The 27,352-nt window shown below is 59.4% G+C and overlaps 1 protein-coding gene across 2 annotated transcripts in view; it reads right to left on the reverse strand.

The window, feature by feature from the left end:
• TNFRSF1B (TNF receptor superfamily member 1B) overlaps positions 1 to 26,842 on the reverse strand; it is a 35,768-nt gene extending 8,926 nt beyond the window's left edge. The window contains exons 1-8 of one of the 2 annotated variants that reach the window (XM_045898678.3): positions 26,627 to 26,842; positions 7,995 to 8,094; positions 6,099 to 6,227; positions 5,217 to 5,366; positions 4,624 to 4,717; positions 3,943 to 4,181; positions 3,345 to 3,422; positions 2,446 to 2,480 (exon numbers count right to left, since the gene is read on the reverse strand). In XM_045898678.3, coding sequence (XP_045754634.1) covers positions 2,446 to 2,480; positions 3,345 to 3,422; positions 3,943 to 4,181; positions 4,624 to 4,717; positions 5,217 to 5,366; positions 6,099 to 6,227; positions 7,995 to 8,094; positions 26,627 to 26,704 — 903 coding nt within the window. In that variant the 5' untranslated portion in view covers positions 26,705 to 26,842. The remainder of the gene's footprint in view (positions 1 to 2,445; positions 2,481 to 3,344; positions 3,423 to 3,942; positions 4,182 to 4,623; positions 4,718 to 5,216; positions 5,367 to 6,098; positions 6,228 to 7,994; positions 8,095 to 26,626) is intronic. The other variant, XM_045898677.3, reaches the window with a different exon arrangement.
• Positions 26,843 to 27,352: the final 510 nt, after the last annotated feature.

Below are 27,352 nucleotides of genomic sequence, written 5' to 3' on the forward strand. Positions count from 1 at the left end.
AGTGAGCTCCTGGCTAAGCAGTGAGTGCAGTGAGTGAGCTCCCGGCTAAGCAGTGAGTACAGTGAGTGAGCTCCCGGCTAAGCAGTGAGTGCAGTGAGTGAGCTCCCGGCTTAGTGGTGAGTGAGCTCCCGGCTAAGCAGTGAGTGCAGTGAGTGAGTTCCCGGCTAAGCAGTGAGTGCAGTGAGTGAGCTCCTGGCTAAGCAGTGAGTGCAGTGAGTGAGCTCCCGGCTTAGTGGTGAGTGAGCTCCCGGCTAAGCAGTGAGTGCAGTGAGTGAGTTCCCGGCTAAGCAGTGAGTGCAGTGAGTGAGCTCCCGGCTAAGCAGTGAGTGCAGTGAGTGAGCCCCCGGCTTAGTGGTGAGTGAGCTCCCGGCTAAGCGGTGAGTGCAGTGAGTGAGTGCCCGGCTAAGCGGCGAGTGAGCTCTCAGGGGCTCGGAACCAGCCATGGTGGGAATGTGTACAATGGTGTGAGCAAACACCACAAATCAGAGTCCGCATTTTTGGTTTTGGGGTTTTTTTTAGCTGCCCAGAGAGCCAGTTACCAGCACACCACTGGGCTCTATGCTCAACCTCACTCAACAAATAATCGAGTTACACTCGGTGAACAAGAAACTCAGTGGACGCAAAGGGGAAGTGGAGGCCACTGGCCATGCCTGAGACACCTTTGCTGCATCGAGTGTTGGGAAACACTTGGTTGGGACAGACACTGCGGCAGCGGGGAGGCTGGGTGGAGCCCCACCAGGCAGCCGCCGTCAGCAGCCCTGAACTGAAGCCAGAAGAAAGGAAGGTGTGGCGTTTGGACCCCGGGGGGGAGGGGAGAAACAGTCTGCACTTCCAGGCCAGTGTGTTTGTCTGCGACAACGCAGGACAGGCGGGCCAGGAGTCCAGAGACATGTTGCTGTGTGACCTTGGACAAGTCACGTTCCCTCTCTGCACCTCTTTTCCTGCCAGCAACATCAGGAGCTGAGATCAGTCTCCAGTCCCTACCCAGTCCGACTCCCTGTGTAAACCTTGGGCACTGGGCCACCAAGGGCTGAGCTTTTCCCCAGCAGGGTGGTTCTCGATCAGGGGGATTCTGGTCTCCAGGGGACACACAGCAATACCTAGAGACATTTTTGGTTGTCACTCCTGAGAACCGATGCTACGGGCATCTCGTGGGGTGGGGCTAGTGATATTGCTGAAAACCCCCAGTACACAGGACAGTCCCCCCGCCCCCATGACAAAGAATTATCTGGCCCCAGATATCAAAACTACTGAAGTTGAGAAACCTTGCCCAAGCGGGACTGGGGACATGGAGGGAGTTCCTCATACTGTTTCCTCATCTGTAAAGTGGGCAAAAATTCTGCCCTGCCAACCAGGTAGAGGTTACAGCAGACATGGTATACTGGTCCATCCGGCACCCACTCCCAAGCCCTGTCCCTCCCCTCCTCCACCTCAGAGGCTGGGAAAGTAGCCAGGGGTGGTCCCATGCCTCGGCTCTGGCCAGTGAGACAAGAGAAGCCCACCCAGGGCTTCGGGGACAGTGTCTGACTTCCTGATAAAAGGCACCATCACCGGCCTGGCCACATTCCCCTCTTCTTTCTGCCTCAAACCTGGAGATCACATACAGAGCGGGGCCCACGATCTCACGAGGTAAGGCCGCAAGCAAGAGAACAGAGGCCGACACGTGGAAGGGGGCAGAGCCTGGGGTCCTGCTGGCCTCACAGAAGGATGCAACTGAGCGGTTCCAGCAGCTGACGACCCCTGGACTCTCTGGGACGTGAGAAAACTAAAGCCCCTTTGTTTCAAGTCACTTGCAACCAAGTAAATGCCTTCCTGAGGAGAAACTGAGGAGCTACCACACCAGTGTTCTAACAAAAGTCCCTCACAGACCCCACTTTATTAAAAAAAAAGACCAAAGGCGAGCTGCTTTGGTCGAAGCGGAGGGCAGGACGCAGGGCCCCAACCCCCAGCCTCCCTCTCAACCCCAGAGACGACCCCCTCCCAGGTCCTCTTTGGAACACCAGGGTACCCCTCGCACGGCTCCATGAGGAAGAGCTCTGTGAGGCCTCCGGGAGACGCTGAGAACTGCCGCCACCGAGTGAACAGCACAGCCCTCACGTGGGGCTAAGCAGACACTGTCCCCTTCTAACGGTGAGGAGACAAGCGTCGTGAGTAATTTCACGTCTGGCCAACGTCACAACAGGGGTCCATGAGCGGGTGCTTGGCACCAACACCACTGACCCCCTGCTCTCTGATGGGGCACTTCACACTCGCCCTCTCGTTTAGCCCAGGGAGGGCTGCCTAACCCCCAAGGACAGACTGGCTGGCCTTCCCTCAGCCCCCCAGGGCTGCACACCGCCTCACACTGGACAGACCAACCCTCAGCATTCACGGCTTCCCATGGGAATAACACGGCCCAGCAGGAAGGAGAGCAGGGGAGGAGGGGGGAGGCAGAGGGACACTTACCACTTTGGCTTCTCCGTGTAGGCAGAAGGGCTTCCCTGCAAAGAAGAGAGAGGGGACAGACAAGTCAGGGAGAGTGGCTTCCTCAGGTCACACCTGCTCGAACGTGGAGGGCAGCATGGGGCCCAAGCAGAACCGTTCAGAGTAGGCCCAGCCCTAGGCGGCAGCAATCACCCACCAGACGAGGTACACAGAAGCCCCCGTTCCCAGCTCCCCAGCTGACCCAACCCCGTCCCATTCCCCTCCACCATGCCCAACTGTTCTCCAGCGTCCCCCTCTTTGCTCATGCCATGGCCTCTCCTTAGCTTGCCTTCTCTGTCCTGCACATGTCTACCCACGGAAATCTGACTCAGCTCCGAAACCACCTGCTTCAGGATTTCCAGACAAGAATCCCAGACTGCCACCCCCTTGGATTGCTCTGATGGCATCTTGCCTCTTAAGCAGTGAGTACAGTGAGTGAGCGCCCGGCTAAGCGGCGAGTGAGCTCTCAGGGGCTCGGAACCAGCCATGGTGGGAATGTGTACGATGGTGTGAGCAAACACCACAAATCAGAGTCTGCATTTTTGGTTTTTGGGTTTTTTTTAGCTGCCCAGAGAGCCAGTTACCAGCACACCACTGGGCTCTATGCTCAACCTCTCTGCAAAGAAGAGAGAGGGGACAGACAAGTCAGGGAGAGTGGCTTCCTCAGGTCACACCTGCTCTGATGTGACTAACTTACCAAGGTAAGTTAGTGGCCATGCCTTCTGCCCCTGGCTCTGAGCTCCCACGGAACAGGGGCTGCCAGTATCCAGCTCCGTCTGACCCACAAGGCTGTGCCTGGTGCTGGACTCACGGGAAGAGCCCCAGAAAAGCTTCCAGAGCAAATGGATGAATGCATGAAAGAGGAAGGAATGAAAACTTACCCTTTTTCTGGGTCATGATGACACAGTTCACCAGCCCTATTATCAGCAGACCCAAGGCTGTCACACCTACAATCAGTCCTGGAAGGAAAAAGAGAAGCTCAAAGCAACTGCAGAAAGCAAACCCAAACGTACCAGGGGCCAGGCAGCCAAGTCCGTGACCAAAGATGTCTGGGTTGCCACGGGAGGGGCAAGCCCAGTCCAGAGGCTCTCAAATTCAATTGCAAGACCAACAAGCTAAAAACTACATACCAGACAGAACATGTCCATCAGCCACATTCAGCCCCCAGGTCACCACTTTGAGATCTGTGGTCTGGTGGAGTCCTAACCCCAGAAGGGAAACCCATGAGGTGACCTGGCCCAGCTCACCAGCTAATGAGTTCATCAGAAATGGCAACCAGGAGACCATCTCCCCTTGCAGATAAAACGCTGACCCCACCTCTCTCACCCAGCGGTTCTTAGTGACAGCACCACGTCTTGGCAGAAGACAGGTCTCATCAGCACCCGCCTCCCAGGACAGAGGACAGGGTCCAGCCCGCAGCAGGCGCTCAGTAAGACTCTGAGAGAGTAGAGATGCTGAACGAGCCCCCCTGGGACTTACCAATGGGAAGAGAGATGTCACCTGTGCTGAGCCCTTCAGTGGGGGGGCTTGGAACCATCGGGAACAGAACGGAGGTGCTAGGAGCCGTGCTGGGCCCTGGAGTTGGCTCCCCACGCTGGGACTGCGTGGGCCCCGGCTGGGACGTGGAGGCCGGGCGTGGGGCCGTTCCCAGGGTGGGGGGCACGGAAGTGCAGACTGCATCCATGCTGGCATTGCCAGGGGTGGCCACAGAGCTACAGCTGGGGGGGGAGGAGGTTTGGTCAGGGGACAACAGAGGCCAGAAGGGCTTGGCGTGGCTGGGCTCGCTCATGGGGAGCCAGGAGGGCGGGCAAGGAGTCCCAGCAGCCAGGATGCAGGAGAGAGAATTTGTGCCACATCCCCCCTCAGAACGGCCCCTTTCTGTCCCCATCCACCCCCCCCCCCCCCCAGTCCCCATGCCCCCAACCCAGTGCTGACTTCCGAGGCCAGGCTACCATACGCCTGCTGGCTGTGCTGGGACCCGCCCACCATGGGACAGAGCCATCCCGGCAGCGAGTAAGGCTCCCCAGTGCCTCAACCCAAGGCAGTGAAGGGGGTGGATTTCAGGTCCCATGGCATGGCCGCCCTGTGCGCTAGACCACAGTCCCCGGGGACCGCCCTGCCCTCCCTGCTCCTCCGGAACCCAACGACTCAGCCACTCACATCCGGTGGGGCCTGCAAGTGTCTGTGGATGACGTTGTGCTGGAGAACGTCCCTGGGGCACAGGGAGCGCATACCACATCTGACGTTGCAGTTCCTTCAGGGAAAAATCGGAACTCGTCACCAGCTCAAACTCTCAGTAGAACAAGCGGGCCTTGGCACGGGAGCCCTAGGAGACGTCTGAGGGGCCTACGGACCTCTGTCTGCACCTCTGCCCCTTAAAACACACTCGTGAGCATGCACACATGCACACGACGCACGCTCGTGCACGCACGCGTGCACATGCACAGCTGGGCACCCTGATCCTGAACCAATTCTAGTGACGTCCTGGGCTCCGGGATCACGTGGGTTCATCTTCTGGGGGCACCACCTGATTTTCCAGGAACTTCGGGCTTAATCTGATCCCTCTCTGGACCCCTCGAGGCCTAGCACACAGTAGGCGCCTAATCTGGCGTGCTGGAGGAGAGAACGGAAGGGGCCGGGGTGGCCAGCACCTGGCCGCCACTGCCCACGTTCCCAGCTGGGGCTGACGGCTTGACACCCATGAAGGCCCGGCCCACGGGGGTCCCCGAGGGCCGCTGGCCCTGGCCCCATACCTGGTTTGGCCACGCCGAAGCCCGGGCGACACTTGCGCAGCGGCGCGCACAGCCGGCAGCCCTCCTGCCTCCTCAGCGTGCAGTACCAGCCCGGCTTGCAGGTGCAGATCCGGTTCTGCTCCCGAGTGCAGGCTTGAGCCTCCACTTGGTCTACAAGAGCCAGAGGGTAGCCCAGGGTCATCCCCGCCTCCGCCGGCCCCGCCTACCCCATGCCCACTCCACCCCGCACCCCCCCCCCCCCCCCCCCCCCAGCTAGCTCTGCTCTCGACAGGCTGGCGCAGCCCCCGCAGCTGGGGGCAGAAAGGACACCGGCCGCACGGTCCCAAGGCCTGCGGTCTGGCTCCCTCTCCATGATGGCGCGAGCACGCACACCTGCTCTCCGAGGCACGGCCTCCTCAGCTCGAAAATGGGCACAAACAGTGTGCCGGTGAGACCCCCTGCAGCCCTTGGCCCACCTGCCCCATGGGGCTGTTGGAGAGGATTTGGTGAGACAGAGGATGAAAATGCCATTGGCAGGGCGCCTAGTCGGTGAAGCACCTGCCTTCCACCCAGGTCATGGTCCCAGGGTCCCGGGATCGAGCCCCGCATCGGGCTCCCTGCTCAGTGGGGAGCCTGCTTCTCCCTCTCCCTGGCCCTCCCCCGCTGCTCGCAGTCTCTCTCTCTCTCTCTCAAACAAATATATTAAATCTTAAAAAAAAAAAAAAAAAAGGAAAGAAAATGGCACTGGTAAACAGGGAAGGGCTGACCCGTACAACCCCATGCTCTGGGGCATGAAGACAACAGGCCTGGGGTGATCCCAGCTGGCGCTCAGCCCGAGGGGCTGGGCTGCATGGCGGCCAGGGGAAGATTCCAGGGCCCAGGCCGCTCTCTGAGCCCACTCACCAGGGCTGCAACGGGAGCCACAGCTCAAGCACTCGGGAACCCAGTTCCAGAGCTGGGTGTATGTGCTGTTCTCACAGCGGGCACACACGGTATCTGAGGTCTTGTTGCAGAACGATCGTGCATGGGAGCCTGAGAAAGCAAGGGCCAGAGGTCAGGGGCTCATCCACCACCCCCCCAGGGCCCCAGCGTCCTGAAGCCTGGGCGGGAAGGCTCTTTGAAAGCGTTCTAAGTCCTTCACCGAGCCATCTCACATCTTGCAGGCTCCCAGCCGTCACTTCATCACCATAGCCCTGGCGCTCATAAAAGGCCTTTTCCTCTGCTCTTTCCAGATGCCTGGGATTCTACCACTGGAACTGCCTGTTGCTAGTCAATCACACTTTAGTGAGAACTGGTTTGCTAGCTCCTTTCTTCTTTACAGTTGGCTAAAATTCTCCACCTGTGGGTGTGAACTAGCAGGACAACTAGTAGGAATGTGGTCCCTGGTTTCCCATCAAGGAAAGTCCCATGAGGACATGGGACTCTCGTGGGTCTGAAGAGAAGGCATGCCAGGAGATGGGAGAACACCAAAGCAAACCTTTAAGAAACGAGTTTCTCTCTTGAGCCTTGAGCCCTATGCTGCCATATTCACTGCTGTGCTAATCCAGTAACTTCTTACAGAGACCTTGCCAGTTAACAGAAAAAGAGTCACTTGTGAGGTCTCTTAAAATGGCTGTGGGAAATGACAGGTACACGCTTGCCCGCCCACACCTCAGGCTAACGGCTTGGGCCCTCCAATGGCTTCCTAGCTTTTGTAGAATAAAATCTAAGCTCTTACCATGGCCCCTGCTAACTTACTCTCTCTGGGCCACACACTGGCCTCACTGTTCCTCAGGTTCACCATATAGGCTCCCACCTCAGGGCCTTTGCACTTGCTGTTCCTCCAACCTGGAAGGCTGTTCCCTGTATATTTGTATAACCCACTCCCTCACCTCCTACATGTCTCCGCCCAAGTGTGGGCTCTTCAGAAAGGCCCTCCCTGACCACCCCGTACCAGACCGCATGTCCTGCTCCATCTGTCTCCATTGGCTTTACCCTGCCCTGTTTCCTTCACAGCATTTACTCTCTGATAGGACCACGCATCTATTTCCTCTGCTGGCTTCTTTTCCTGTGCCTCAATTAGATGCAAAATCCACGAGGGTGAGGATTTTGTCTGCCCTGCTCTAGGTTGTACTCCCAGCACTTAGAACAGTGCCTGACACTTAGATGGCGCTTTATAAATAGTATAGGAATGCATGTATCAACAAACGAGTAGAATGGATGACACCAGGAGTTGAGCCACTCAGCTTTCCCAACTGGGGTTAGGCCTCAGGCCCACCATCCGTGGAATGGGTAAGCACGCACTGACTGGGTCATATATGTACTGAACACCCACTATGTGCCAGGCACTCTGCCAGGCTCTGGGATTCAGTGGAGAACAAGCCCACAGTCCCTGTCCCAGAGGAGCGCACGGTGGAGCTGACAAAAGAGGAACCAGGCCATGACCGCGGGCGGGGTGAAGAGTAGCTGCCATGGGGGATGCCCAGGGGCCAGTGGGAGCTCAAAGGAGGGGCCAGATCTGACCAGGCAGTGTGAGCAGGCTTCCTGGAGGAGGGGTACGTCTAAGCTGAGGTCTACAGGAAAAGTAGGAGTTAACCTGGGGAAGGGAGTTGGGAATTAGGCCAGGATGAGGGAACAGAATGTGCCAAGGCCCTGAGGCGAGAGGCAGCATGGGGCCAATTCATGGAACTAGAAGGAATTCAGTTCGAACTGAGGGCCATGACCCTACCCCTCTCCGAGCCCCCCACACACGCTCCCTGCAAGGCGCCAGCCCCCAGAGCCCCAGGCGTCCAGGAATCAGGGCCCCAGGCTGCCCCTCACCCGGCGGACACGTGCTGCAACACATCTGGGCCCTCTGGTCGAAGTACTCTCTGTGCCGGCACGTGGTTCCAGGCTCCGGAGCGTAGGGGAGCGACGCAACCTGAAGAGGGAAGGAAAGGACAGCCATGAGCACGGCCACCCCTGGATCCCGTCACCCCTAACGCCACGGGACGGGGGTCCTGGGGCCGCGAGTGTCTGGCCCTCTCCCGCTGGTGCTCTCCTGACGTGGGGGCTTCTCCCTTTGAGGGGAAGGTGGACAGGAGAGTCCCCACCTTCTTGTACTGCCTCTTGTCCCTCCCTTGCGGGCGCACACGCATGCATGCAGGTGGTGGCCCCGAGCCAGCTGGCCCGAGTGTCCGGCTAGCTCCTCAAACACTCCAGGGGACAGGGGTGGAGCGTGGGAGCTGCCGGAAGGCAGTGGCTTCAGTCACAGAGGACCACGGTGCTCAGCACAAAGCGGCCCTCTGCCTAGGATGCCTCCTACTCCCTCCTGTGCCTGGAATCACCCCCTTGGTGCTTCCAGCTGAGTGCTGCCTCCTCTGGGAAGCCCTCCCTGACTCCCCCAAGCTGTGTCAGGTTCCTCCCCATCTGGGCTCTCTCTGAACACTGGATACGGCCCCTTCGGACAATCAGCTCATTATGCTAAAGTGGGGTAGGGGGGTGCATGTACACCTGCACACGTGGGCCCACGTACACGCATGTGTACCCCCACATACACACATGCACCACAAACATCTGTGACGCAGGGGACAGAAATAGCGGCCTCACCATCTCTGGACCCTCAGACTCCAACACAGGGCCCACACAGCGTCGGGGCTCAGTCGATGAATGCCGGTTGATGACAATAACAACATGACCATGCCCTGAGCACTTATGGGGCGCCAGGTGCCGATCCAAGTGCTCCAGGTGCTGTAGGCAGTGGATGCTATCGCCCCCCACTCAGGTCCCCTTGTACCCGCAGGGTGCCCAGGCCCAGCTGCCCTCGGTGTTGACTGGTAAGGGCCCCGGCCTCCCTGCGGGACCGACACTGTGTACAGTTCATGCTCCAGAGACCCCCCCCCCTCCCCCGCGGGTCAGGCTGCAGGGAAGTGGCCTTGGCCTTCCCCTACACACACGCACTGCCTAGGAGTCAGGACTGCCAGAGGCTTGACCAGGCCCTGCCGCACACAGCTCAGGGCCAACAGCTGGAAGTCATTGGGGGGGTGCGCAGAGATGACCCCTGGGCTGGGGTTCCCTGCGACAGAGTGATCTGTGGCTCTTCCTGCCCGCACGCCTTTGCCCCAACTGCCTCCTCCACCTGGAACAGCTTCACGCTTCCTCGGATAAAATTCCACGTACCTCTTCTGACAGCAGCGTCCCCTTGAAGGCTTCCCAGCCCACACACCACCCTGAATCATCACTTGGACCCAGAATCCTGACCTCCTCCTTCAGGGCTCCTGGCACACAGGGCTGGGCCCCCACTAGGTGGGTGTCCTCCAAGCCTGTGGGTTGGGCGTAACTCTCTGTTACTACTCCAGAGCCTGGCATGTAGTAGGTGTTCAGGGGTCCCTAACCTAAGCAGTGGGCTTCATTACAATGTCATTCCTCAAGGGATCCATTCCAGCACCACGGCCACGAAGCATAAACAGGGGGTGCATCCATCACACCCTCCATCCCAGGGCCAGTGCCAAACCCCCTCTAGTGAGGCTGGGAAAGACACAGGCTAGCAAGGGAAGTGGGAACCATTCCGCACAACACAGAGCCTAAAAAAGTGACTTCCATCCCATCTGGACTACAAGCTTGCATGTCCGTGGCTTTGCACATGCATGCACGTGAGTACACACACACACACGCTCAATCCCAGTCCTTCTTCCTTCCCCGTTTGGTCCTGGAGTGGGCTGGACAAAAGGGGAAGGAAGTAAGGCCCCTTATCAGGGCTCCTCACAGTTGGGGGTGAGGCTCACTGTCAGTGTCCAAAACATCTGGGGGGCCTGTACTAATGATGTTCCTAATGACCCCAACCCCAACAAATGGGACAGATGCTCAGGGAGTGGGCCCAGGAAGCTGTACTGTTACAGAAAGAAAGAAAAAGAACCCCCAACCCCAAGCGATTCTGATGCTCTGCTGCTGAACATACCCGATTATCTGGCACCCCCGGACAGAGCGAGATGACCTGGCGGGGGGGCACAGAGGGAGACCCAGAGATCAAAGGCTAGGGGAGCCCCTAAACCAGAGAAATCATACCTTCTGCAGCCCCCTTTATACACACCATTCAACTGTGTACCAAGCATAGCAGAGGGCCTGACTCTCCCCCGTGGCCCCCCAGAGAGGCCCTCCTTGCAGGCTGCAACTGTGGGGCTTCCTGAAGGGAAGGGGCCGTGTCTCTCCCTCTGGCGGAGACCCCCAGAGGCAGCTGTCTGTCCCCAGAGGGCAGGGAAGGCTGCACATCCTTCTCTTGCAGCCCCTCGCCCTGCAGGGTGGCTGGCAGTCCTCGGGGACCCGGGCCCAGCACACCATGGGCTTCCTCCCCACCAGGACCCTCAGCAGTGAGTAGGGAAGCCCCTCACTCACGTAGGGCTGAGAAGCACCAGGCCAGTGCAGCTCCAACAGGCAGAGAGAAGCCCTCAGCCTCAGGGGCGGCCCTGGGAGGCCAGCCCTGGCTGGGGTGGGAGGATTTCCTGTCAGGGTCCAAAAGGCCTGATGGGAAAGGGCCCTACCCTGGCCAAGCCTGCGTTGTCTCTCCGCCCACAGGCCAAGGGTTCCTGGACAAAGGCAGGCAGCAGGACCCCCACAGCCCCCAGCCACTGCCTGGAGGCCTCCCCTCCAGGGCCTTTTCCGGTCAGAATCTTGTTATGAACACCCTTCCCTACACTTTCTCCTGCTGCTGTGTGTGATTCCAGAGCCCAGGAGCTGGCGGCGGGCAGAGGAGGTCAGCCCTCACTTGAGCAATCTCCGGGCCTGTTTATCCTCTTGGACAGAAAAAAAAAAAAAAAAAAACACAACCAACCACAGCCCTGTCAGGGCTTAACAATGAGGAACAGAAAGCCCCTCTGCAGAATGGGACAAAAGGTCACTCCCTCCCTCTACTGTGGAGCTCCCCAGAGCAAAGGCCCTGCCGACCCACAGCCCCAGGAGCCCCAGGAGCCGGCCTCAGGTCACCTCAGGAGCCACATGGGCCAGGGGTCTCTGGATGTCCCCAGAGCGGGGCAAACGGGCTCTGGGGAACGCGGGGCTACAGAAGCTTCTAGATCCTTTGGCTGGTGTTGGGGAGTCTCAGACTCACATATCACCCACCCGCAGGGAGCTCTGACTGACATTTTAAAATGAGGAAATAAATTGGATAGTACTCAATTTACTCAGCAGTTTAGCAAACCCAATCTTCCAAAACACAAGGTCCCTAGGTGAAAATCTGGAAATCACTGATGACTCTTAACCATAACGGGAGAGGCAATCTGTGACCCAGTGTGGGGATGGGGGACTGGAGAGAAGATGGATGGGTGGGGGGATGGGCAAATGGGTGGATGGGATTGGGAAATAAGGGGCGGAGAGGAAAATAGATGAAAGGAAGGTGGGAGAGAGGGGGGAAGTAGGGAGGGAGGGATGAAGGGGAGGGAAGAGAGGGGTGGGGAGAGAGGGAAGGAGGGAGAGAGGGAAGCAGGGGGGTGGGAGGGGAGGGAGTTAAGGGAGAGAGGGAGGTAAGGGAGGGAGGAAGAGAGGGAGGGAGGAGGGGGTGGGGAGGAAAGGAGGAGGGGGGTGGAAGGTAAGGGAGGGAGGAAGAGAGGGAGGGAGGGAGGGAAGTAGGGAGGCAGGGGAAGGAGGGAGGGAGGTGAGGGAGGGAATAAGTGGGGAGGAAGGCAGGAGGGAGGAAGGTGAGGGAGGGAGGCAGGAGGGAGGGAGATGAGGGAGGGAGGAAGGGCCTATCTAACATCTAATGTATGAGACACCTGTGATTGTGCGAAATGGAGACAGAAAGAAGCAAAGCCACCTCTCTGGTCTCCCAAAAGTTCTAAGCCATTCCAGGGCCTGGCTGGTGGCAGGTTGATGGAGGACCAGGTACAAGGAGGCCATCAGGGCCCCCCCTCACCCACCCTCACCTCAGGGTCAGCAACTCCCTTTCCTCTGCTCAACATGGGGCCTCCTCCTCCCAGGATGGGAGAAACCCGCAGAAGGGAGCAGCTAACATGCACTGAGCACCTGCCGTCTCCCAAAAGCAACTGTATGCACTAGATCCATGGTCCCACAGAGTCTCCCCGCAACGTTCCCAGCGCCCAGAGGTGAAGTGACATGCCCTCCCCACCCTGAGGCTAGAGCACAAGAGCGCCACTCCTCAGCGCCTCTTCTCCTGCCTCCCTTCTCTTGGGAAGGTCCCCAAAACAGGGACCCAAGCTTCCCTTTCCCCTTGACACAGATCCAGGACCCCAGGTGCCCCCCAAAACTCAACACACCCTCCCACCACGTGGCCTCCGTCAATCCTCCAGGTTCTCAGCTCTGGCCCTTTGAGGAGGAAGGAAAACAACGGGATATTTGTTAAGCACCTACTATGCACCGGGCCAGGCCACAGGCACTTTATGAAACCCTCCTTCCGCCCCCAAAAGCAGGTGGGCGTGTGCGCATCTCACAGCTGACGGAGATCAAGTCATTTGACTGAGGTCATCCAAGAAGGATGGGGTGGAGTTGGGATGTGACTCTTGTCCTGGTCCTGCTGGAGAAATCCTTGGTCCCCTCCTCAGGACAGCTGAAGGAGCCAGCTCCTCATCCCTGGGTCACTGCAGCGCCACGGCCCCAGGTCATCCACCTCCTCGCCACACAGGGACCGGGGCCCTGGCTCAACAGGTTCTGTCTGTCACTCGGGCTCTTTCTCTCTCTCTCTCTCTCTCTCTCTCTCTCTCACACACACACACACACACACCAGTGGTGCAGGGGACCCCTCTCGGCCTCAGGCCACCATCCTCTGACCTCAGCTCTGACCTGGTTTCCCAGGGGACCCCCCAGGAACCTCAGCACAGGCCGGTCTTCCACAGCCCACAGGGACATTGGCCACCTGAGACCTGGCTCCTCCCAGAACTGCCTGTCACTGGGCTCCTGAGAGGACCCGTCCTCAGGCTCAGCTTTGCCAAGCGCTGGAAGGATGCATGGGAGCCCAGGAAAAGGAGGATGGGGCCCAGAAGTGGGGGCAGGATGGAGGTGCAGCCGCCGGGGGCCAGCAGGGGCCTCAGACGCCGCATCTCAGCGACCTCCCATTTCATGGTGGAGAAAGTCAGGGACAAGAGTGGAAACATTCATTCATTCAACAGATGTACCAAACACTTGCCGATCCAGGTGCTGGGCATTACTGTATTGACTATATCCCAGTCCCTGCCCCGCCTGGGGCCAGAAGGCATCGGGAGAACAGGTTTGGCGTGTCGTAGGCCCCGCCAGGAGGAGGCCAGGCAGCTAGGCAGAGTGGCAGGGGCCAGGGTAAGGGCGCTGGACACAGACACAGCGCAGCACCCCCTCCCAGGGCTCGCTCCAAGCCAGGCGTCATGCACGCCTCACCACCCCGCTGAGTCCTCATCCCAGCCCTGTGAGGTCAGCACTGTTACTAATCACAAGTCACAGATGGAAAATGTGCCTCATATGGTCTCCTCGCCTCCAGCCCTGTTTCCTCCCCGCCATCAAGCTGGTGTCTTCATCTCCCCTCTCCCCCTCCATGGAAGACTGGACTTCAACGCCCCTGGGCTCACCCAGAGGTCTCCCTGTCCTACTCAGGCGCTCCCTCTATGGTGGGCAATAACTGGCTTCTCTGTGCCTCGGTTTCCTTATCTGGAAAACACAGCGCCGTGGGCCTGCTTGATGCTCTAAGCCCCTTCCAGCTCTGGCTTCTCAACAACAGGTGTCAGGAAGCTCAGGCCCCTCCACAGACCTCAGAGGCCTGGGTGGGTGAGTGGGTGGCCCGCCCACGTGAGAGGCGGAAAGACTGAATGAGCTGGGAGGTGGGGTGGGGGTGTGAGGCCAGGCTGAAAGCGGGTCCGGGGAGGGGCTCGCAGGCCCCCGCCTCCGCCCCTCATTCCTCCTGCCAGGGTGAGGGTAGCCTGTGCAGGTGGCCTGTGGGAGAAGAGGGACCCGAGATGTGAACCCGGCAATCACGGGAGGAACGCGAGACTGAGGTTAGAGCGTCTGCGTGCACACGCTGGTCCTGGGTGACTCGGGGTGTCACTTACCCTCTTGGAGCGTCTATACTGTCACCTGTAAAATGGCGACACAAGGCCTTGCCCTGCCTCCTCCTGGAGCTGTTGTAGGAACAAAGGCAGGGGGTCTGAACTCAGGTTCATCACCTGCTCCCAGGCTCCCAGGGGGACCACGGGGGAGCCCTCAGGGTCTGCAAAGGCCCTGAGTTGTAGACTTGTGTCAGACAGAATGTTAGAACTGGCTCCTCCTGCTTGGTTTCAGCTAAAAATGGACGAGGTGAGGACAAGACTCTGGGCAGCAAGTTGCCCGGGGCCCGGGAGGTGCCAGATGGTTCATGTGGGCCTTGCACCTTGAGGCCAAGTGTGGGGAAGCTGACCTGTGACCCTTGGGGTTACAGGGTCACCCATGGTTTCAGCTAAAAATGGACGAGGTGAGGACAAGACTCTGGGCAGCAAGTTGCCCGGGGCCCAGGCGGTGCCAGATGGTTCATGTGGGCCTTGCAAAGGAGGGGGTTCCCTCCCACCTTGAGGCCAAGTGTGGGGAAGCTGACCTGTGACCCTTGGAGTTACAGGGTCACCCATGGGCTAAGCCCAGGCCTAGTCCTCGAGGAGCTAAAGTCAGGAGACCGTGGCAGGCCAGCTGCCACGACAGCGGGGTGGAGGCCTCACTGGGGCAGAGAGAGACAGTCCCACCGGCCAGATGTGAGCTTCCTGGGGTCATTGCCTCAGGTGGTCTCAAAGGCTTCGCTCCAGGAGAACACCTGCAGGGGTGGCAGGACCCCAAAATAAAGAGCCTGGGTGAGTGGCCGAAACCCAGGGACACAGTGTCCAGGAGAAGGGACAGTAACATGGCAGTGAGTTCCTGAAAGCAAGTGAGCCTCAGAGACCTGCTGGGGCCAAAGCCATGGCCAGACGAGAGTCACCTGGGGAGTCAGGCATGCCTTTTCCTGCCCGCTGCCCCCTCCCCTCCTGACGTCCTCCCCACTCACTCTGGCCCTGGGGTGACAGGGAGAAAGAACCAGTTCAAGGTGGACACTGCCCCGGGGCCATCAGCCAGTGAGGGGCAGAGCCAGGGCAGCCTCACCAGTCCGGGTCTCGAGTCTGAGTCCGCGCTCTCGGGGGGAACCGGGCAAAGCCTGCCCCAGATGACTTCCGGTCCTTCCCCGCTCCTGGAGCACGGCCTGGCCCCGCATGTACCCCGAGGTGGCGGCCCTCTGTCCCTTCTCCTATTTATAAATAGACAGTGAGAGAGAGGAAGGCAAAGCAGGGCAGACCCAGGGAAGGAGAAGCGGCTACCACCAGGCAATGTCTTCCCAGAGCACTACAACTCCGCACGGAGCCTTCTGCTCTTCCTGCCACCGTTAGTGCAACATCTTTGGGGTCTTCAAGGCTTTTGAATTTTCTGGAGACCCTTCACCCCCGCCCGAGCTTAGATGCCGGTATCGTTGGGAACGGGTCACAACCCCGGCCTCCCCCAGGAGCACCGCTGGGTGCGGGGAGGGCGCAGGAAGGGGAGAAGGTGGGAAGAGGCCCCAGGGAGAAGCTTCAGGCTTTGGGGAATAGCCTGCGCCTCTCAAACCGACCCTTTTCACAGAACCAGAAAGACAGCGAGACTGTGCAGACCCTGGGGAAATGCCTACTGTCTACACACAGCACCAGGCACCGCATGCATTCTCTCCTTTATTCCTGCACCAACGCAAGGAGATCGCTATTACCCCATTTTAGGGATGCAGCGATAGAGGCCTCGGGAGATTCCATACTAAGTCCAAGAACAGGTAGCAAGTAGCAGACGGGAGCGTGTCCCAGCCATGTCTGCCTCCGTGTCCTTGGACAGTTTTACACCTTGTGGTCTTGTCCCACTCCTTCGTTTTAGAGAAGAGGGGCCCCGAGAGGGACAGTGACCCCTCTGAGAACACTCAGTAAGCAAGGCACAGGTGGAAGCAGTGACTCTCCCAGAAGGGTCTCCAGGGTCCCAGGGCCAGAGGCCACAGCCATGCGGAGGGGCGGAGGCAACTGCGAAGAACCCCGGGGGCCCCCACACAGGCGGAAGCCATCTTCGGGCAATAGAGAAACCCCATCATTTGCATGGCAGCCCCTGGGGCCCTGTGATAGGGTGGGGGGCGGCAGAGCCGTCTGGGGCTCCATCTTGGGGGGCTCGTGGGAGCCCCGGGGACGGCGGCGGGGGCGCAGCCACATCAGGCCAGGCCGACCCGGGGGAGCTGCTGGGGCCGGGGCAGTGGAGGCTTGTCTGCCGTCATGGACAGCAACGCATCCGCGTCAGGCGAGACGGACCACATCACAGGCGGCAGCCCAGGGGTGACACATCCCACTCTTGGCCTCCTCCTGTGATGTCGCTTTAGAAGTAAGCCAGGGGCAGACAGGAAGCCTGGGCTGGTATCCGGTCTGGGGGCCAGGCTTTGTGCTCAGTGCCAGGGCTTGAATCTAGCACGGTGTGGCCCCTGCCGCCAAGGAGCTAGTAGCAGAGCTCCTTCCATCCCCCCCCCCCACACACACGCACCGGCCTGTCCTGTCGGCGTGGCCTCTTCAGTGTCCCTGGCTCCTGTCTCCCACCCTCGGCGCCTCCCGCCAGCTACAGCCTCCTCCCTCTTGGTCCCCAGGCCTTCCAGATGGACCCGACGCCACCTTCCTACAGCCAAGTCTGGCCCGGTTTAAACCATCAGCTCCACTGCCCTCAGGCCCGAGCTCAGCGTCCCCAGCTTGGGGCCCCTGCAGCATCCCTGCCATGGCCTCCCACACAGGGCAACATCTGGCTCCTTGCCTCTCCCCCACCCGCCGCCGCCGACACCATCACTCCTGCTGTTCCCTTGCCCGAACATCCTGACCCCCCACCCACTCCCCCACACCCCAGGCTAACTCTCCTGCTTCTTTCAAGAGTCCTCTCCACTCTCACCCTAGGGAAACCTTCTCCGAACTCTCAGATGGGGCCAGAGGTCCCTCCTGAGGGCCCCAGGGACAACCTGGGTCAATCTCTATACTGCCCAGACCGCTTTTTGGTTCATTATTCGTTCTGCAGGGTCTGCCCCTCAAAGACAGGCTCCATGCCCCTCTCTGCACGCTGTAATGGGAGCTCTGAGCCAGACACCCGGGTTTTAACCCCAGCTCTGCCATCCTGCAGCCTCGGTTCTGTCATCTATAAAATGGGGACAAACACAGTGCCCACCACATTAGGGCCATTATGATTCACCGGCAGTAAGAGCCAAGCGTGACTTGCAGGGTTTTTATTACTCATTGCTCTAGGCCCAGGACACAGGACACAGCAGGTGCCTAATAGATGCTGAATTGTTTAACAGAAGCAAAAGTCTTTGTTTCCAGTTAGTTGAAATGAGTTGGAGCCAACATGAGAACGGGGCAGGAAATGGCTCACAGAGAGAGAAGGAGATGTCTGTCCTTAGTTGGAGGAGACCAACTGGCAGCTTTCAGATAAGAGTCCCTCCCAGCCACAGCGACCACCATCACATCCAGGTGGCGGTTTACGTGCAGAGGTCTGGAGCCCGACCGCCTGGGGTGGAACCTGGGCGCTGCCTCCAGTGAGCTGAGAGCCTGAACACAGAGCTGAACCCCTGTGCCTCAGCTGCCTCTCCTATAAAATGGGGGTAGTGATGGTCCCCTTCCCCGGGGGGCTGTGAGGGCTGAGGGCTCAGGGAAGGCATGAGACCCTTGCCTGGTCCCGTGAAGCACCCCCTGGATGTCAGCCCCAGCCCCAGTGGGAAGTGACAGAGACACTTCATCCCCACCTTACCGAGGGGGGAGAAGCGAAGCGCAGAGAGGAGCGCAAGGTCCCCGGCTACTCTGGCAGCAGAGCGAGGCCCCCCAGAAATCCTGCCCCCCGCCAGTTGGGGGCACATCACATCTCACACTACACCTGGGATGAGTGGGTCAGCAGAAGCCCAGGTGACCGAGGCCAGAGTCACCCCATGGCTCCCCATGACAGCTCCAGGAACACAGGGGGCTGACAAGGACCAGGATCACCTGGCTCCAGCTGGGGCAGGGCTGAAGGCAGACGTGCCTCGTGTTTCAGGATGGGACAGAGAGAGACAGCTCCTCTTCCTCCTGAGTACCTCTGTCCCACACTAGGTCTTGGGTCCAGTCCAAAGGCCCCTTTTCCTCCCTGAAGCCTTCAAGCCTTCCTTCCTCTTCTGCTGCAACCCCCTCAGCCCAGGGCTCTGGCTTCAATGATTACACTCTACCTCATCTGGCCTGCCCGCCAAGGCAAGAGTGACCTTCCTACTATATACTCTGCTCTAGTCACTCCCTTTCTCCAAAACTATCAGTGGCTCCCTATTGCCTCAACCCCAGCTAGGCGGTGAGGATGGTGCCGAATTCAGACTCCTCCCTTATTAGCCAGCAGCATGAGAGTTTGTTTGTTTAAGAAATGAGGTTAATAAACATCAATCTTTTCATCCACAGACAGTACACATTTTGGGGGGCCTGTTGTGAGGAGTAAGTGAAATAAGACACATAAAGTGTTGGGTGCCTGGGGTGGCTCAGTCGGTGAAGTGTCTGCTTTCGTTCCACTCAGGTCATGATCTCAGGGTCCTGGGATCGAGCCCCGCATCGGGCGCCCCGAGCAGGGAGCCTGCTTCCCCCTTTCCCTCTGTCCCTGCCTCGTGTTCCCTCTCTTGCTCTCAAATAAATAAATAAAATCTTAAAAAAAAAAAAAGACATGTAAAGTGTTTAGTAAACACTCCCCAAATCATAAGTGTTCCCACTTTCTAATGTGATCTTTACATTTTTTACTACTCTCATTCCCCAGCCCCAAACAGCTGACGGCCTCCTGTGCTATCACAGTGCCTCACGAGGCTTGAGCTCCCGCTAGGACAGTCTAGCTACTGTCCCCTGCCATTCCCACCGCCATGCCTCCCTCCACACCACTCCCCCTCCGGTGCCCACTCATCCCCAACCTGCCCACCCTCGGGGCTCAGCTTTTAGAGGGATCCCTGTGTGGTCATTGCAGGAGTAGGACCTGGAAGAGGACAGGATGGGGTGGGGGGGGCAGAGCCAGGGAAATGACAAGAAAAGATGGGGGCAGTGACCAAGGGGCCAGGCCTGGAAGAGAGTGAAGCCATCCGGGGTGGGGGGCGATGGCCGTGAGGCGGGGGAGGGGGGCTCCGGACCGCTAGGAGCACAGGACCCACAGGACCCGGAGGAGGAGGCTGTAGCCCGCAGGCAACCAGGCGCAGCGGGACGAGCCGAAGCTGGAGTCTCTGCGAGTGGCAGACAGAAGCCCCGGACTGTGGGTCAGCAGGAGGAAGGACAGACAGGGGTGCCCAGGATGCCGGTGTGCAGCCTGCTAACTAAGGTAAAGTGCTGGGAGCCCTTCCCAGGAGAGTCCCTGTCAAGTCCAGACTGGGGCCAGAACCGCACTTCACCCTCTACCCAAAGCCACAGCCCCCACCCCTGCACCACTTCCCCCAGTCTAACACTTGAGGCCAAAGGACTCTAAGGCAGGGGTGGGCAGGGTCCTTACTGATCTCAATGTCCAGGGAGGGCAGCTAAGCCAGGGCCAGACCCCCGGCTCCCAGCCTCATGCTCCAGACCCTCCTGCAGCCTCTGGCATCTCTCCTCATAGGCATCTGACAAGGCCTCCCATGGACGGTCCAGAAGATACCGACCGGTACACAGCCTGCCTGTCCCCAAATCCCTCCCTACTCCACTCCCCACCCCCTGCCCAGGCCCACTCAATTCCCTGAACCCGTGGCCACAGCAGCCATACCCACTCAAGGCCAAGCTCAGAGTGAAACAGATGGGTGGGCCACTTTCTGGACATCAAAGGAAAACAAACAAAAGCCCCTGGGGATTTCTACCCTGTCTCTGGTCGGAGCCGTTGGGTCAACCCAGGGCCCGGCTCCAAAGCCGGCCTCTTGAGCAGAGATTTGCCGGCTCCAGAAACAGTCAGTCCGCATTCCATGCTGCCCATCTTCCCCAGGCGTGTGTCCACTTGGCGCCTGCTACCAAAGCAGGGAGGGTGGCGGCCACCTGGGGCCTGGGAGATGGGTCCTGCAGCCTCCCTCCGTGCCCACGTGCATCACTTGGTGTAAAAGAGCTGGCTGATGGGCCTTCTCGTTCTCGAAAGCAAACCAACAGTCTAGTGATCGTAAACCTGCACAGATGACACCTGAGACATGGCCTGTCCCCCCCCCCACCCCCCGCAAAGGAGACATGGAGGCTCAGAGACGGAGGGCAGTATCCCAGTCGGCGAGAAAGCAGGGCAGAGGCAGGACCACAGTGGCAGTTGCCCCCCCACTCGGCTCCCCCCGCACGGCTCACATTTGGGGCAGAAGGAAATCTATTCTTCCGAACCCCAGTCGGTAAACAGACACTTCCTCCTACTGGGCGCGCAACCCGAGAGCCCCAAACCACAGTGACGTCACTACCCCCACCCGTGACCTCACAACACGCCACGGTGGAAAATGACCACGGGCCCCACAGGGGTGGGCCCTGGGCTTCAGCATCCCAGCCCCACCGTCGACAGCTCGGCAGAGGGGGACAGATGCCCACAGCCCTGGGCTGTAAAGGGGGCCGGCAGGACTCAGAACCAGCAGGGAGGGCTGTGTGCCCATCACAGGTGACAAATGGCTTCTTCGAGGAAACCGTCACTCCCCACCCCGGCTTCCTTGAAGCTGTGGGTTCTCAGAGAGCAGGCCTTGCAGTGGATGCCCACAGCACTGCCTTACCCACAGTCTGGGGCCCCAACGGGTCTGGCTTCTGAACTTTACGAAGGGGCAGGGAGGCAGGAAACCCATGAATCCTGTTCTGCCCGAAGGTTCTGCGTCTGGCCTCGGGAGCAAGCTGACAGGCCGCCAGGAATTCTTGATGTCAGTGGTGCCTGGGTCAAGGAAATCATTCCAGGCTCAGCAAGTGGGACTGAGGTCGGCAGGAAGGCACTCTGGGAAGCCAAGATATTAACAGTGGGGAAGCGCTGGGCTCTCCTTCCTGGGAAAACTTCTAGAACCCCTCACCCCTCAGTCTATGGCCTTTGTCAAGCATATGCAAAGCTGGCACGTTCCCAACATTCCAAAGACACTGTTGGGATCAGTGATGCGAGGTTTTATGGAGGGGGATGCTGAGCCCCAGGGAAGCTAAGTAACCCGAGCAAGGTCACACAGCAAGCCAGGGAACTCTGCTCTCCTGACACCCAGGCCAGCGCTCCTTCCTGCTGTCTCGGCAGTCCCTTGGAGGCTGGAGAAAGGACAGCATGGCCTCAGGGGATCCTCCACAGGGCGTCCCCTTCTCAGGGTTACAAGTAAACAGAACTTTGGGATCACAGAGATTAGAAATGAAAGAGATTTTAGAGATAGCCCGGAAGGCCCATCTTGCAGGTGGGGAAGCTGAGGCCATTAGACCCCCCTATACTGTACCAAGTGTGCCCCCTCGCTCCCCCGCAAATGACACAGAACACCTGTAACTCATGAACGGAGCAGGGGTGTGATTGCCTGACCACCCCCCAGCCGTGGCCACATGCTAGGGTCTGCCCAGCGAGGGGCATCGGGGCAGGAAAGACAGCCAGGAAAAGGCAGGCAGAATGAGAGCTGCGCTCAGGGACACTGGGCAGAAGCTCTGGGCAGCCGGAGGTCTGCCACCCACACCCAGGGGCCCCATGGCTCAGAGACAGAGACTCTGACTCCACGGTGGTCCCCGCCTCAGCCCGAGCACCGCCCCATGACCCAGAGTCAGGTCAGGCCCCGCAAAACCACAAATGCTCAACTAGCCACCGGGGAGCTTGTACGGCCTATGAAGCACTTTTAACCCTGAGGTTAAGCCAGGGAGGTGGGGGTTGTACCCATTTTACAGATGGGAACACAGAGACCCCCAGAGACAGAATGACGTGCCAACAACACACGGCCTGTAAACAGCAGCGTAAGGATCTGACTGTTCTGAGACTTGGGCCCTTCCCCTAAGTCATCAATAGTGCTTCCCCCTGGCCCGCCAGAGTGGCCGGAACTGGGAGCGGTGGCCTCTCTACTCTGTTCCCGTTCCCCTGGTGGCACTCCTCTCTCCTCCGTAACCCCCAGCTTCCCTCCCTGCCTGCTTCTGGGCAAGTCACATGCCTACCAGGGCCCTGAGTCATTGCCCGTGGGTGGCCCCGTCATGAGCTCAGGTGGGGAAGTGGGGGACAGAAGGGAGCACTTTAGGGAGAGCACCCCTAGGCTCGGCAGACCCAAGCTCAACATGAAGAGGAGTCCAGAGAAATACCCGAGACAGAGGGAGACACGCTGGAACCCAGCCCTGCCACCACTGGCTTTTCACAGTCTGCTGTCTCATCCACAAAATAGGGCCATGATAAAGGTCAAAGGAATATTGTTGCTCATTTAGTCAGTACTTTTTTGCACCTACTACATGCCAGGCCCTGTTCTAAGCCAGGGGTCCTCAACCAGGGCAATTTCTCCCCCAGGGGACATTTAGCAATACCTGGTGACATTTTTAATTGTCACACAATGAAAGGGGGGCTAATAGCGGTATCAAGTGGGTAGAAACCAGGCATGCTGCTAAACACCCTACAATACACAGGATGGCCCCACAACAACTACTGGATGTCAGGAGCGCTAGGAACCCTGTTCTAGGCTGCGAGTCTACAGCGGCGAGCAGGTCCCTTGCCCTCACCATGCTCACATTCCAGGAGGAAGATGCAATGAAAATGAAAGAAACAGAACAGGTGATGGGTGTTATATAAGAAAACAAAGCAGGTCAGGGAGGGAGAGCACCCAGTAGGGAGCTTTTTTTAGGCAGGATGGTCAGAGAAGGGCTCTCTGAGAAGAATTCATCTGAGCAAAAAGAAGTGGAGTGAATGAGACTAGGTGATATCAGCAGGAGGAGCTTTCAAGATGAAAGGCAAGGCAAGTGCAAAGGCCCTGAGGCAGGTGTGTGTGGGGCATGCCTAAGGACCAGAAAAGCAGCCAGTGTGGCATAAAACTGAGAACTAGTGCTAAATGTCACACACACACACACACACACACACACACACACACACACACACACGTACCATGGTTGGCCTCAAAATCCCACCCGCACTCTGCACTGTATGGTCAGGACCATAAACTACCTCCCAGTCCTAGGGAGGAATAGTGCTCCAGGAGCCCCTGGCTCAGGCTCCAGGATGGCAGTGAGGGTCACTACCCGACCTAAAAATGCCAGGCAGGTTCTCAGCCGTCTCTGCTATAATGCCTTTCACACCCACTTGGCTCTGTGAGGAGAGCGAGGTGGGAAATACTTTCCATGTCCACAGACAGGAAAATGGAGGCTCACTAACTTGGCTCGGATCACAAGGCAGGTAGGGGCAGAGCCCAGGTCTGTGACCATTGGCGATGTGGCTCCTGGAGGGCTGGAGCCGGGTCATGGGCATCTCGAGGTCCCCAGAGCCCAGCACTAGTGGGCCTGGAGCAGGTGTCCATGAATGTTGGGGCAATGAATGAATGGCACGCATCGGGGTGCCTGGCCGCCTGCCCACTGCCCTCTGATGGAGTGCCCCACCACCAGGCCACATCCTCAGTCAGCACCCAGGTCCCCCTCTGGGATGTCAGGCTGGGGGCAAAGGAACATCCTGGGACAGCAGGTACACTGCTCACGCATCTCCACACCAAAGGCCATCATCCCCAGGCCAGGCTGGGAGCCCCAACCTCTCCCCTTAACTCGAGCTGGCCCCGGACCCCTGCGCAATGAAGAGGCAAGTGGTGAGCCCTCAGCCTCAAGACTTTGCAGTGGGAGGTGGGCCCGACCCCATCCCCAGCAACGAGCAGCCAGACAGCCAGACGGCTGGGGACCCTGCCCACCCCCATCAGAGGGCACCGAGTGCTCACCTAACCTGCCGGCTTTCCTGCCGAATGAATGAATGACTGGATGAAGGAACCATGCATTCTGCACCAGCCAGTTTTTAAAGGAGCAAAAGCCCTAATGGCAGTGAGTCTGCCACACTGGCAGCCAGGTCGGGTCTCCTGGGGGCTCCTTCTGCGACTACAGAGTCACAGCCAACATTCCTGAGGACACAGTGAGTGTGTGGAACCTGGCGGGGGCAGGAGGGGCATCCAGACACGGCGGGGGGGGGGGGGGAGGCGGGGGGGCGTTATAGAGAAAGGAGCTCTGCAATCAGGCGGACCTGAGTTCAAATCCCTGCAGCCCCCGCCCCGCCCGCAGCTCTGCAATCCTGGGAAATGGCACATTTCCAGATCTCCACATCTCCAAATGCGAACCACAGCATTCCCCTTTTAGGAGTTGCTGTAAGGAAGCTTCCAGTGAGGTTCTGTATGGAAGGCCTAGGACAGTGCCTGGCACTTCGTTCCCAAAAAAAGGAGCTACTGTGGTACTAACAAGGACGAGGAGGACCCCACAGGCCCTGCACTCCAGGAAATTTCCACCTGTTGAGGTAGATGAGGCACAACTAGATTAAAAAGCAGAACAGAGTCTGTCCTTGGGAGGAACAAAGAGCCGAAGATCCAATCCAGCTGGGAGAATGAGGAAAGGTTTTCCAGGAGAGGGGAGGCATATGGGAAAGGCCCTGAAGGAGGAGGCAAGGGGAGGGCCATGAGAAGGGGACAGCTCAATGACCCTATTTCACTGGATGTGGGGTACGGATGCAGAGAGGTGGCAGAAAGAACCCAGACCCTTGACTCACTCCAACCTGGGACACTGGGGGGAATTTCTGCCTCCACCACTGGGAGCCATAGGAGGCTTCTCAGGCAGGAACAGAGGAGCGAGGCCACCAAGGAAGATCAGTGGGAGAGGCGGCAGGGTCCAGACCAGCCCCAAGGCTGTGGAGATAGTCCTGGGGGGACGGAACATGCTGGTCAGGAGGGCTGGGAAGTGAGAGACATGGGGGACCTCTCACACTACTCCAGGACTCGGGTCTGGTGTCCCACAGAAAAGCCCTGTACCTCTTCCCCAGGGGGGCTCCCATGACTCCAGGTTTCACCAGCGCAGGACAACACCCATCAAGGCCTGAGTCTGTGACTTGATCCTGCGTTCAGGCTCTCAGAGCTGGGACTCTCTCCTGACCCTCCCCTGTTTTCAGGACAACCTCTGGGGCAGCCCCCCAGGATACATCCTGGCACCCCCTGCGGGTGAGTCAATCCTGTTCTGACAGCCTCCATCCTCTGCCCTCAAGAAATGGACTCTGGGGCGCCTGGGTGGCTCAGTTGGTTAAACGACTGCCTTCGGCTCAGGTCATGATCCTGGAGTCCCTGGATCGAGTCCCGCATCGGGCTCCCTGCTCGGTGGGGAGTCTGCTTCTCCCTCTGACCCTCCCCACTCTCATGTGCTCTCTCTCATTCTCTCTCTCTCAAATAAATAAATAAAATCTTAAAAAAAAAAAAAAGAAATGGACTCTGAAGTTGCCTCTAGTCGCAGCCAGTGAATCACTTTACATTACCACATCAGCCAATGTCACCTGCCACCCTCCTCCCAGCAAGACGTTCACCTCAGTCAGCACACCACACATCCATCAGGATAAGCTCAAGAGGAAGGGACGAAGGCACACCTCCTCCCCAGTCAGGGCAGGCGGGGTGGAAGGGGAAATGCCCCCCTTTAAAGGAAGAGCGCCCCATGCCCGTCCATGAAATCCAAGTTCTCCGAGGCTCTGTTTGCCTCCTTTGTGAAATGGGGTTACTCTATCTTACCAGACTATGGAGACAGCCAAAGAAGGCAAAATATGAGCAATCCCTTTGCAGACTCTACCTTGCTACTGTGGTGGGTGCAGGTAATATTGACCAGCACCTCTGGGGCCTCTGCTTTCTCCATGTTCCTGGAGTCCCTCAGCCCCGTCTGTCTTTGGTAACCAGCCCAGAAGTCCTCCCTCACCTCCTGTGTCCCCAGAGCTCAGCCCAGGAGAACCTGAAGACACTGTCTCCTCCCCATTACCCAGAGCCCACAGAGAACAGGCTCTGAAATGGTCGCCGGACACCCCAAGTCGGTCCTGGGGAGGGGGTCGGTGCAACGGGAACAGCCCGCGGTCCTCCCGTGCCTTACTAGGCGCTTACTGCACACCTGACCCTGTTCTTTCAGGCGCGCAACCCCGGTATTTCTAAGAAAGAGGAAAACCATAGGCCAAGGAGGAGTAAGTCTGAAGAGGGTGCCGGCGTCCGCCGCGGGGACAGCGCCCCAGTACGGAACCCCCTCCCCCACGCCGCGGCAGGCAGGCGGGGGTGTCCGAGCTGGGGTCCAGGCTCCAGCGGGGATCATCCCAGGGCCGGCCGGCCAGCCCCCCAACACCCGGGCCCGCAGGGGCGGAGGGGCCGGGCTGCGCCGCGGGGACCAGAGTTCGGGTGGCCCGAGCGCACGTGTGCCACACCGGCCTCGGGGGCCGCAGCGGGTGTCCAGGCGCGCGGGCGCCGTGCGTCTGGCCGGCGGAGGGCGGCGCCTCGGTCGCCCCGAGCCCCCGCACGGCGCCCCGGGGGGGTGGGGGGGGCGCGGCCGGGGCGCCCCGGGTTGGGGGGCGCGCGCCAGCCGGTGGGCGTGCGGGCCGCGCGAGTCACCCACCTGGGCCGGCACTGCGTGCCCCGCGCCCCAGAGCTGCAGTCCGACGGCCAGCGCGGCCCAGAGGGCGGCGGGCGCCATGGTGCGGGCGGCGGCGGCCGAGCGCGGGCGGGTCCGGCCCTCCCTGCCTGTCGCGCCCTCGCGCCCTCGCGCCTCCTCTCCGCGCTCCGCTGCCTCCGGCGCCTCGGACGGAAAGCGAAACCCGGCGCGCGGGCTGCCGGAGGGAGGCAGGTGGAGGGGCGGGGCGGGGCGGCGGGGCGGGGCCTCTCCGCCACACCTCCCCCCACGCCCCCTCCCCGGCTCTCACCCCCCAGCGGGGCCCAGCTCGAACCCGGCTCCACCGACCGACCCGTGTGCCAGCGCCAGCCACTCCCAGCCCTCGGGGACCTCTCCGCCTCCTTCTTGCACCCCGCCCCTTTCGAGTCCCCCTCCCACCAGGCTTACTGTTGCCCCCAGGCTGTGCCTCTCAACCCGGCCTGTGTCCCCCCTGCCCCTCCCACCTCCCCGCAGACTCCCCACCCCTGTGGGGGTGAGGCCCTAACTTGGAAAAACATCTCACAAAAGTGCCACTAGCTCTGGGGGGACCGCCGGTGTTCTACATAATTCAGTCATTTAGACTAGAGCCAGACCACCTGAGTGAGTCTCTGCATTAACCTCATAGTGTCACATTTCCTGAAGATTAAAAGCTATATAATGCATATAATATAGCATATATTATATATGTGTGTA

The sequence above is a fragment of the Mirounga angustirostris genome, unplaced genomic scaffold (assembly GCF_029215605.1).
Source record: "Mirounga angustirostris isolate CCGP_5_RB_7025 unplaced genomic scaffold, mMirAng1.0.hap1 SCAF_4, whole genome shotgun sequence".
In the NCBI taxonomy this organism is placed as follows: Eukaryota; Metazoa; Chordata; class Mammalia; order Carnivora; family Phocidae; genus Mirounga; species Mirounga angustirostris.